Consider the following 12,479-nt stretch of genomic DNA (forward strand, 5'->3'; position numbering starts at 1 on the left):
TCGCTCATTTCAGAATCTGACACTAGCCAGGATGACATTGGAGAAAACAAACTTCACAAATATCGTTGGCAACGATCTTTTTCCTCCTTCTTTGCCTGATATATTTTTGAAAAAAATTAATTGAAGGGCTTCCCTGGTGGCGCAGTGGTTGAGAGTCCGCCTGCCGATGCAGGGGACACGGGTTCGTGCCCAGGTCCGGGAAGATCCCACATGCCGCGCGGAGCGGCTGTGCCCGTGAGCCATGGCCGCTGAGCCTGCACGTCCGGAGCCTGTGCTCCGCAACGGGAGAGGCCAAAACAGTGAGAGGCCCCGCGTACCGAAAAAAAAAAAAAATTAATTGAAAAACTGAAGAGCAAAAAGTTAATATATGTATATTTCTATATATACAGCTATAAAAGGCAGCCCATGGTTTGCAGGAGCTAAATATTCCTCTAATACCCTCCCTAACAGCTAAGGAAGTGACTGGTTTTATTGAGACATCTGGATGTGTTGTGGGATATTCTGTTTGGGATAATTTGGTTTTGAGCAGTGACCAAGAATTATACTAAAATATGTTCTGAGGGATGCCACTAAGAAACTATAGTTGTAAAATGATCATGTTTGTCACAAAGTATAAGGGAAGAATCCAAATCTCCGGTCATATAGGCACTCAGTTTGAGAAAAAATACTACAATAAAATGCTGATATTATTGCTGGAAAATGAAAGGGAACAATTTAAAAGTACACAGGGTAGAAACTGTAAATTATGTTAGAAAATGATTCAAAAATGTGCCATGGATCTAAATGACCAGATGTTTAAGAGAAATATTTTCAGCATATATTAAATGTGAATAGGCACTTACAAGAAGGAAGTCAGTCCCTGGTAGTCCAAGTCCATGACAGGCAAACAAGAGATGCTAAAGTAAATTAAAAGTACTGATGGAACAATGCTGGATTGAATTTATTTAGCATTTGTCCAAATGATAAGGGAATACAGAGAAAATTGTCTCACCGTCCCTGAGGTCAACCATATGAAAACCCCTTAGCAATTGGAAAAATAAAATCATAAATTAATTTTAATAAGAATAATGCATGTTAATTTAATCAGCAAAATACAAATCAAACTATAATGAAGTATCAATAAGTTCTATGGTACCTATTAAAATCCAGAGCTAGAATTTAATTACTCCTTGTTCATTACCCAAAACTATCAGTTCAGTATGTCGTGCCCAAAAAATGTCCAGATGCTAAACACTGCTGCAAAAGGAATTAATATAAATGAGAAAAGTGAATTTAGTAGAAATCCACTATGAAATATACATACTCTCCACTTAAGAGCATATTGATTTTTATAACTGAATAAAGGGAATTAAAATATAATAATAGGTAAAAGAAGGATCTCCTTATTAGGATAAATGGTAAAAGCAGGCAAAAGGGTATAAAAGTTCACAGCAAAAGCTCCGGTATTTAGGCAGACCTGAGTTCAAATTTGGTCCCTGGCCCCCACCACTGCTTTACTAAATGAGTGAACTGGGTTCAGTTAGGTAATCACACTGGGCCTCATTTTTCTTATCCATAGATTGAGAATTGACATGTACACATAGCTATATTTAAAATAGATAACCAACAAGGACCTACTGTATAGCACAGGGAACTCTGCTCAATATTCTGTAATAACCTAAATGGGAAAAGAATTTGAAAAAGAGTAGATACATGTATATGTATAACTGAATCACTCGGCTGTACACCTGAAACTAACACAACATTGTTAATCAATTATACTCCAATATGAAATAAAAAGTTAAAAAAATACAATAGACCTCATTGGTCACCTATCAGCGTTCTTAGTTAACATATATGAATTGTTACACCAAGCATGACATATACTAGGCAACCAATAAATATTAGTCAATGTTAATATAAAGAAATGAAAAAGAACATGTAGGAAACAAGGAAAAGAAACCAGATCTTTCAAACGGTAAATTAGGGAGAGGGGGAGTCTTTTTAATTACTGAAAAGGGTCATTTATGAAAAATAATAAATACTTTTTAAAGATAGTAATTTTATATAATATGGCACTAATATGGGATATAGAAAGTATATTTATACACTTTTAAGAGAAATTATATCAATCAGTGATGAATCCATAAGTTTATTAGGGAATCTTGGAATAATTGCTCATAAATCTGTAATCATTTGAAATTAAAGTTACACAGGATAGCCATGCTGAAAGTTAAAAACAGAAATTTCTAGATGTCACTGGTGAAGATATGATTTTGACTGCAGAAAATCAGACATTTTATTTATTAACGATTTGTATGGAAATACTGTATTATTTCATATATGAATATGCTTCCTACTCAACTAGAGTATAACCTGTCTTTCTAAACTACAAACCCCCCTAAGAAAAATCTCTCCACTGGCAGTATCTGATAGAATTCTCAGCTTAGAGTAGGTATGAAATAAATACACTTTACTTTGTGAACTCACCCAACACCAAATCGATATCTTACTTCATATGAATACAAACATTAGGGGAGCAATAGCCACAGACACGAAAAGCCAAACACAAGACGCATGCAGTCTCTCTTGCTTCAAGTTTGCTTTAAAATACTTGGGGGAGGGATCAACAGCACTGTCCCAATGTCCCATTACTTAATGTGTGTCTCTCAAACTAAAATTAGAAATGCCATTACTTCAACTTCATCAATTAACTGGCCATCTATTATCCAGTACTAATGAGATTATGAGAAAGTCCCTTAAAACTTTTGCAGAATAAAGGTACTAAGTGTTTCCCCAGCAAATACTATGAATAATTTTATTATTATATATAATTGTTTTATGTGTATTTCATAGAATTATGCTTCTTAACTGAAAATTTTAAGTTTCATGACAGTTGGTAAGTATAAATATCTGCAAAGTTTTAAGTATCAATCATTTGAGCATCTGTTTTTCTAAGTTTTTGTTAGCTACTTAAGAATACAAACACTAACTCACCAGGCATTATGAACAATACTTATGGAAACCATTTTGTACCAGCACATTAGAATCTCAGGGATAATGGATCATTATCCATTCACATCTCATATTCTAAACAACCCCCAAAATAGTCTATGAATAAATATATCGCACCCAGAGGAAATGGATCATTACTTGAAGTGCATCCATTAATTTTATTACTTGTGTACAGTGCATAACAGACTGTTAGAATAATTTTAATTGTGTACCACCTTCCATGGAAGTACTTCAAAACTGCCACTTAAAGTGAAGTATTCCTCATCGAGTATATTCAGCATTAGCCATAAGGTCAGGGTAGAATAATGCAGAAACCTGTGTTTTCAGAGCTCTTGAATTAGAAGAATATTTGGAATGAAAACTTAAAATAAAGTTGCTAATAAACAGTCCCTATTTTTGTTGCATATTAAATGAGGGTCATTGCAAATACATTTGGCATTCAATATAACAGCTTAAAATATGACAGAAATTTAATTAGAGTCCATGAAAATGAGGTCTGAGTATTATAGGCTAATTCTAGAGGTGTTTCTGGTGACATTAACTTTTATACAACTGCCACATCATCTTATTTTAAAAATAGCTTTTAAAAAAAGGTTGACATAAAATTCATATCCCTAATAAGAATACATAAATTTATGAATATAACTTTTTTCATTTGTTCTCTTTCTAAACAGTATTGAATTGTAAGAGCAAAAAGTCAGATTCCTACTCATTTTTTTTTAACATCTTTACTAGAGTATAACTGCTTTACAATGGTGTGTTAGTTTCTGCTTTATAACAAAGTAAAGCAGTTATACATATAAATACATCCCCATATCTCTTCCCTCTTGCATCTCCCTCCCTCCCACCCTCCCTATCCCACCCCTCTAGGTGGTCACAAAGCACCGAGCTGATCTCCCTGTGCTATGCGGCTGCTTCCCACTAGTTATTTTACGTTTGGTAGTGTATATATGTCCATGCCACTCTCTCACTTTGTCCCAGCTTACCCTTCCCCCTACCCGTATCCTCAAGTCCATTCTCTAGTAGGTCTGCATCTTTACTCCCATCTTGCCCCTAGGTTCTGCATGACCTTTTTTTTTTTTAGATTCCATATATATGTGTTAGCATACAGTATTTGTTTTTCTCTTTCTGACTTACTTCACTCTGTATGAGACTCTAGGTCCATCCAACTCACTACAAATAACTCAGTTTCGTTTCTTTTTATGGCTGAGTAATATTCCATTGTATATATGTGCCACATATTGTTTATCCATTCATCTGTTGATGGGCACTTAGGTTGCTTCCATGTCCTGGCTGTAAATAGAGCTGCAATGAACATTTTGGTACATGACTCTTTTTGAATTATGGTTTTCTCAGGGTATATGCCCAGTAATGGGATGGCTGGATCGTATGGTAGTTCTATTTTTAGTTTTTTAAAGAACTTCCATACTGTTCTCCATAGTGGCTGTATCAATTTACATTCCCACCAACAGTGCAAGAGGATTCCCTTTTCTCTACACCCTCTCCAGCAATTTATTGTTTGTAGATTTTTTGATGATGGCCATTCTGACCGGTGTGAGATGATATCTCATTGTAGTTTTGATTTGCATTTCTCTGATGATTAATGATGTTGAGCATTCTTTCATCTGTTTGTTGGCAATCTGTATATCTTCTTTGGAGAAATGTCTATTTGTTTTTGTGACTAATTCTCCACAACAACAGTGATCACTTAAATTTCCTCCCTTCACACACACATACACACACACCGGGAACAGAGTCTTTTCCTTTGGAGATTAAACGAAGAAAAATGTGTCTGTCAATTAACAACATTTATTGAGTGTGAACTCTGTGTAGACCATTATCTCAAGTGTCACATGGAAAAACAGGAAACATAAATCAAACTGCCCAGAACTCAGGAAAAAGTAACAGAAGAGGAAATGGGTACAACCATGGAAAGCTACTCATTCATGGTGGAGAGGATGAACCGCTACACACAGTACCATTTCCATGCCCCAATGATGTAGAGCAGCTACAAAATCTCTTCCCATTAAAATACACAATTAGAATAGTTACTGCCACTGAAAATCCTTCACAATGATGTGAAAAGATAATGGGAGGTTTGCCTCTGAGGTGAGCCAAACTGACCCCAATCCCTGCCCTTACCCATCTGACAAAGTTCTGTCGAAATTCAAATAACACCATTCATGTAAAGTACTTAATGAACTTTAAACCAAAATATTAAGTTACAGTTCCATACTTAATGTTATAGATAAAAGGAGCACTTGTCTGTGTTATCAGTCTGTGCTATTTAATTACAATCCTTAGCAGAATTACTATTAGGTATCACCTTAAACACTATAACACTCATCGGATGATGGTTTTGAAACGTTCTTTTAGCCTGATATACTAATAATTACTACTATTATTTAAACATTTCCTTAATGTGATTGTCTTCAGGCTCTTAATTAACACACAGAAAACTACAATTAGAAATTCAAAGTGAAGCACAATTTAATGTAGAAAACATCACGAACCCTATTAGATAATTATAGTATCTCCTCTGGAAATTGTGGTGAAACCATTTTATAGCTTAAGAAAGGGGAAACTGAGCTATGCTTATATGTTTTCAAATGAATGTTTGTTTGTTTGTCTGTGATAGGTAAGAAGTGGATTTATTTAGAGAGAAACACCCTCCACAGACAGAGTGTGGGCCACCTCAGAAGGTGAGAGTGGACTTAGGAGAAACATACTCCACAGACAGAGTGTGGGCCATCTCAGATGGTGAGAAATGCACCAGGGTATGGGGTTGTCAGTTTTTATAGGAGTGGGTAATTTCATAGGCTAATGAGTGGGAGGAGTATTCCAGCTATTTTAGGAAGGGGCAGGGATTTCCAGGAATTGGGCCACCACCCAATTTTTAATCCTTATTGTTTTGGAACTGTCATAGCACCTGTGAGTGTGTTATTTAGCTTGCTGATGTGAGCATATACTGAGGCTCAAGGTGTAGTGGAAAAAGTCGACTTGTCTGCCATCTTGGACCCATCAAATTAATGTTTTGATATAACATTTTTGGTAATTTCAATATTAATAAAGGAAAACGATTTATTGAAACCAGGCTTTTTTTTGTAATATCTGACTGATAAGGAGACTATATATTTGAATCAAGAACATTATTTTACAAAAAGAATTAAAAATGAAGTCTAATTGTAAATAGATAAAAACAAGTAAGCACATTTTTAGGTATTAAAATGTTCTAGATTGTCCTGAAGTCCCATAATCTCACTCAAAAGATGAAAATCTTTTGCTCTAAAGTATGCAGATCAGTTAAAAAAGTAAAATAAAATCTTAGGAATCCGGATTAATTAATAATCAATACTATTGATACAGTAGCAAGATTCTTTACCGTATTTAGTTACTAAAATTCTCTAAAATTTTATTTTATGTAATTTTGTGTTTAAATATAAAAATAAATCTTAAAGAAGGTTATATTGTATATTTTTTAAATCTAAATAAATAAAATTTTGGAAATTCTCCTTCTCAGTATAACACAGCTACCAGAAACATAGGTACATCACTAGGTACCCTATCTAGTCTCCCATTTACTCTCATTAAAGTTCTAGGATGTGAATAATTTGTTGAGACTAAGGCTGTGATACTAATCTTATATACTGACAATAAGCTTCATAAAGATTCTACCTGTGAAAAATTTCTCCAGTAAGAGGAGGACCTCTCCACCATCCAACACTTTATCACACTATTCCCCATACTTATCCAATCAATTGATTTTGATATAGGAGCAACAAATTAATGTTAGTTAAAAAAAACAGTTAAAGGCCCGTGTACTGCAAAAAAAAAAAAAAGTTAAAGAGATAAATCAGTCAAAATTATACCAAAATTCCATGTCAAAGTCCCAAAAATACATTTTTTAGATAACACTCTCTGTTAGTAGCACTGTAGCCTCCCAATTTAGTCTATTATGATCATGAAGATCCTTTACATTCTTCTAAAAGAACTGGGACACCTATAAGAAAAATGTTCATGTATAGCTTTAATGTATGCAAATAATTTACGCAATCTCTTTTTTGATTTAAATCCAAACAAATTAATAATAATCTCTTACTGAATATCCCTGCATATTATTCAAATATAAATCATTCTACTGCAAAATTCAAATTTAGTTGATACTAAAACTTATAGTATATTTAATATTAACTGTATTTTAATATTCTTCATATAACACTTTGCATTTGATAAAATGCAGCCAAAACAAAAATTATCTTCTAATTGATCATAACGTCTATGTAACCGTGCAAAACTAAATGTGCTACGAAAAACAGTGTTTTCAGGACATGCAATTGATTTTTAACACAACCTTGCAACATCGAATGAAAGCCATTTCTCCTACATTGGCAACATGGTAACCTCTGCATTTTAAACCATTTTAAGACCCTACTCCACTCCCTGTTTCTCAGCACCTTTCTTAAATTCATTCAAGAAATGCCTTCAGGACTAACAGATTTTGTTTTCTGCATTTCTTAAGTGGTGCTAAAAATTTATGCTTTCAGTAGCTATTTAAAAATGGCCAAAAGTGATTTGAAAATATGTTTGATATACCATTTGTGGTCAAAACTGATGTAAAATATAAGCAGTGAGGAATTTTTTTGCATGTCTTAGAGTTTCATTCTGAAGGAAAAATTAAGAGTTCCAAAATCATTCTAGATACTTTAAAACATGCTCTAATCTTATGGCAAATTATTCTAAGTAGAAAATTCAGTTTCCTGTGTGTGTGTTTGTGTGTGTGTGTATATACATATATAAAACACAGTTTATGAAATGCTTTCTTTAAAATATAATAGCTAGGGGCTTCCCTGGTGGCGCAGTGGTTGAGAGTCCGCCTGCCGATGCAGGGGACACGGGTTCGTGCCCCGGTCCGGGAAGATCCCACATGCCGCGGAGCGGCTGGGCCCGTGAGCCATGGCCGCTGAGCCTGCGCTTCCGGAGCCTGTGCTCCACAACGGGAGAGGCAACAACAGTGAGAGGTCCGCGTACCGCAAAAAAAAAATAAATTTTATATATATATATATATATAAAAATAAATAATAGCTATATTTATGCTCATCTCCATACATACTTTTAAACTATGAATATATGTTAAAAGTTGTTGTCATGGGAAAACATACATAGAATGTATATGTATTTGTATTACTTGCATAACATTATAACATTGTACAAGAATGATCTGCCTTTATCTTAATTGTTAAGGATAAGATATGTGGTTAAATGAATAGACATTTACATGAGGTCATAAATGAAGTACCATAATTCAGCTGTCATTTTCCTTTCTACAAACAGAAGAACAAGAATGTGTATGTTTTATATGGTTATGAGTTTTATTACAACTCCACAGCCACACTTGAGAAAGGAAATTCTGAACTTGTAAATTTAAGAGCTTTACTGAGATAACTGTTGGGAAATCTGGTTTAGAGAAACCTCAATCTGTCTTTCAACTTCATGAACCACATCAGTAAACTCTATTTTTTGGCTCTATGTTGGTGGAGCAATTGTAATATAGGGTTGGGGGGCACCCTCTGAAATATACCTGGAGAGGTACTCCAGGCACATATTGCGCATCTGGCTTAACTCACAATTTGCTCAAACAATCAAATAAAATAAATACTATGCAATTTCTTCTGTGAAAGACAAAACAAAAAGGAACAAAATATAAGTTTGAATCTTGGAGTCTACTTTTTAGTAATTATGTAAATTGTTCGATTAAATGGAGCAGAGCAGAAGTATCTATGCTCTAGTTATAGCCCAATTTTGAACCTAATCACATATCACTTAGACCAAATCTTTATTAGCATAACAAATGAGAAGCATAAAATTTGATCAATATAGTCAACCAATGAGGAATGTCTCACATCGCACCCCTACCCCTTACTGTGCTTTGCTTTCTACAGAAATTATAATTTTCCTTCAGAAGTATTATTATCTTCTGACCAAAATTACCAATGTCATTATCTCAATTACTGCCTTAATTTTGCTTTGCTAAACAGAATTTAATCAGTCAATTAATATTTATTACAGACCTAGTATATGTCCTGATTTTTCTTCATGCTTCCAAAATTTAAAGCTATAAGGGAAATAATCTAGAAAATTATGTTATCACTAATCATATGATCATTTTAACCCTGTATGTAATTTCATCACAAAAAATCATTACCTTCATTTCTAAATTTTAACTTCTTTTTGAATAATTCAGTTTATGCTACTATCAGATAATCTGAGTTAAGGTATACTTGATATTTGATTATGAAATGAGACCATTTAAAAGTAGAGATTATTTAAAAGTATAGATTTTACATCACTTTATAAAAATGAAAAAGTGATAATGCAGTTCCTAGGGGGAAATTATATAATAGTTTAAGGATAATTTTTTAGATCATATAATTTTATTTAACATGAATATGCCGTTGTCAAACTCATCAGTTAAACCATCCAGCAAACATGCATCTAAAAAACAACCTTGGGGCTTCCCTGGTGGCACAGTGGTTGAGAGTCCGCCTGCCGATGCAGGGGACACGGATTTGTGCCCTGATCCGGGAAGATCCCACATGCCGTGGAGCAGCTGGGCCCGTGAGCCATGGCCGCTGAGCCTGCGCATCCGGAGCCTGTGCTCCGCAATGGGAGAGGCCACAACAGTGAGAGGTCCGCGTACCGCAAAAAAAAAAAAAAAAAAAATTAAAAATTTTTTAAAAAATAAAAAGCAATCTTTTTTGTATTTTTCATCTTCTATATATTCATTAACTTGTTAACCCAATCCTCAGCTGTCATATTTGCTTGTTTTTATTTTTAACCAAATACAGTCAGGGGGCTCATTAGAAGAAGAAAATGAATTGACTTCCTAGGAAGATCATTGAATTTTTTAATGCCAACATGGCAATTAAGGCAAAAAATAATTCATACACAGAATTTATGCCCCAGAATGCAGGCAGGTACTGGAAAAAGCTGACATGCATAACAAAAACATTTGTTACATTTGCTTATGATATTCTTGTAAACATATCCTTTGAAAAATAAAATAAACCTTGTTTAGAAATAGCATTACCCCTGATTTTCATAAATTACTTACACCTACTTATACTTATAGAAATGAATATAATAGTATAACAATGACAATTAAAAATTTTGTTTACAATTGATGTCAATAATATTTTGTTCAGACAGCTTTTGAGGTACCAAGTGTTAGCAATAATTAATTTTAATTCATTATTTAAAAATATGTTTTGCTAGCTTTGTACTTTTACCTCACTCAGAAGTAGGTGAAGTTAAAAAAAAAAAAAAGTTCCCCTGAGGAGACATTTTCTTTTAAACATGTTAAAAAATGAAAAGCAATATAGAAAATAAATACCTTAGCAAACAGGTATGGAAAAAAATATACTGCAAAATTATTTTAAATCAGATTATAATCACTTTATGTATATTATATGATCGCTTACATTTCCAATTATTTCTGCAAATCTTGTTTTCTTAAACCATTTGGACAAATGCTAGCAGGATTTGCACTAAAACTGATTTCTCGGCAGCAGATTGATACAGTATTCTACCACAAGCCATTTTCTTCCATTGGACTCAAAGTTGAATTTCCTCTAATAATTTGCTTAGCATTAAGAAAGAATAATAAAAGCTCACAAACTCACTTTAAATTTTCATTCAGGTAGGGCTTGTCTGATATAATTCTGCTGATAAACATGAACCTATGTGTTTATCAAATCCCTAAGAAGATTATCTAAATCAACTCTGTGTAATTACCATTCAGCATCTGTTCCACCAGGGCCTGAGCTGATCTGCTGGCATCTTGCAGTTTTCTGAACTTCTCGGCTTTTTCTCGCTCTATGGCCTGCAGCATGATAGCAAAGGTGAGTATTCAATAAAAGGATTGTGAAACTATACAGTAATTATAACTTCCACTTGCCCTTTCAAGCCTTAAGATATTTCACTCTGTCAGCTTATCATGTGAATCTAAAGATTTTTTTCTCAAGTTCTTGGCACTAGAAGCATCAAAATGGCAATGAATCACAAGCCATTTTCATACTGAATTGTTATTCTTTGTAATAAGATGTCTACTCTTAACTTTTTTTACGTAATAGTTTCTGAGGCATTGTAAGTTAAGACTGCCTCCCAAAAAAAGAACCAACAAAGGCAAATCATAACAATGAAATGATAAAGTGTCAGATAATTAAAATGGAATTTATCTTTTAAAAATACAACACTGATAATGCTAACATAAGTATATAGTCTTTATTAAAAATCAAACAGAAAATCCAGTAAGTATATACAATCGGAAAAAAGTATACTAGCATAAATAATTTACCAAAAAAAACCCCATATTTATCTAAGTACAAGACTGCGGGTTAATTTCTCTCTCTAGGATTGTCAAAGTACTCCCATTTCAAGGAAAATTAGATTCAGTTTCATAAAGCTTTCTAAATTCCTTTGTTCATTTCTCCTAACCAGAGTTAACTTTTGAACAACAAAAACACAATTACTTAACAAAATCTAGCATGTGATACTGCTGCGTTTAGCTAATAATGTCTCTACAGAGACAATTTTAAGCTATGATTCAGTAGAACTATATTACTATAGTCATTAAAACCTGTGGCTATAACAATATGTTATATGTCCTAAACCTAACAACCTGCAGAAAAAGCAAGCTATAATGTATTTAACATATAGTGAGACATTATTTTTGTGATTTAATAGTGGCATTATACAAAGATTTCACTTGAGTTTGTGGCAGGAGGTTATTCTACATCAGACTGTTTTTTAAAACTTTTAGATCTATAGGCATTTAAACAAATATTCCAAAGTTTAATTGGAATTGGAGTACAGGTGGGAGGCATATAATTGATACATGCACACTCCGTGGAGCATCGTTCAGTAGAACTTTCTGCAAGGATGGACATATTCTGTATCTGCACTGTCCAATACATCCCACTAGCCACGCGTGGGTATTGAGTGCTCAAAACATGGCAAGTATGACTGGGGATATTAATTTTTAATTTAAGTTAATCTAATTTAACTTAAATTTTAAAAGTTACAATGTGTCAAGTGTCAATTGTAATTGCACAGTGCAGATCTAGTGTCTTCCCTCTGAAAGCAAATAGTTAAAGACAGACAGATAAGATATGTAGACATAAATACAGATATATACAATATGGCAACATCACAAACACTGTCAGAGAAGTAAGTAATCATCTTGACTGGACTATTCCCCGAGCACACCAAATGCTGGAAACGTTCATAAAATAATCCATATATTTTTAAATATTTAAAAAGATTCTCCAATTTAAAGTAGTAGTCACAAGTGAACAGAGAGCTCTTTAAATTTATTTTAAAAGGAGTTCATGAACTAAAATTACTGGATTTAAGGTCAAAGAGTGCAAAATGCTAAAAGAGCCTATAGACAATACAATACATCCAATCAGGAAAAACTGTAATATACA

At 33.6% G+C, this 12,479-nt stretch overlaps 1 protein-coding gene across 1 annotated transcript in view; it reads right to left on the reverse strand.

The window, feature by feature from the left end:
- DMD (dystrophin) overlaps positions 1-12,479 on the reverse strand; it is a 2,251,544-nt gene that overhangs the window by 1,411,140 nt on the left and 827,925 nt on the right. Inside the window, exon 19 of the mRNA XM_049704774.1 lies at positions 10,786-10,873. Within this exon, the coding sequence (XP_049560731.1) occupies positions 10,786-10,873 (88 nt within the window). The remainder of the gene's footprint in view (positions 1-10,785; positions 10,874-12,479) is intronic.

Source organism: Orcinus orca, chromosome X (assembly GCF_937001465.1).
Source record: "Orcinus orca chromosome X, mOrcOrc1.1, whole genome shotgun sequence".
NCBI classification, from domain to species: Eukaryota; Metazoa; Chordata; class Mammalia; order Artiodactyla; family Delphinidae; genus Orcinus; species Orcinus orca.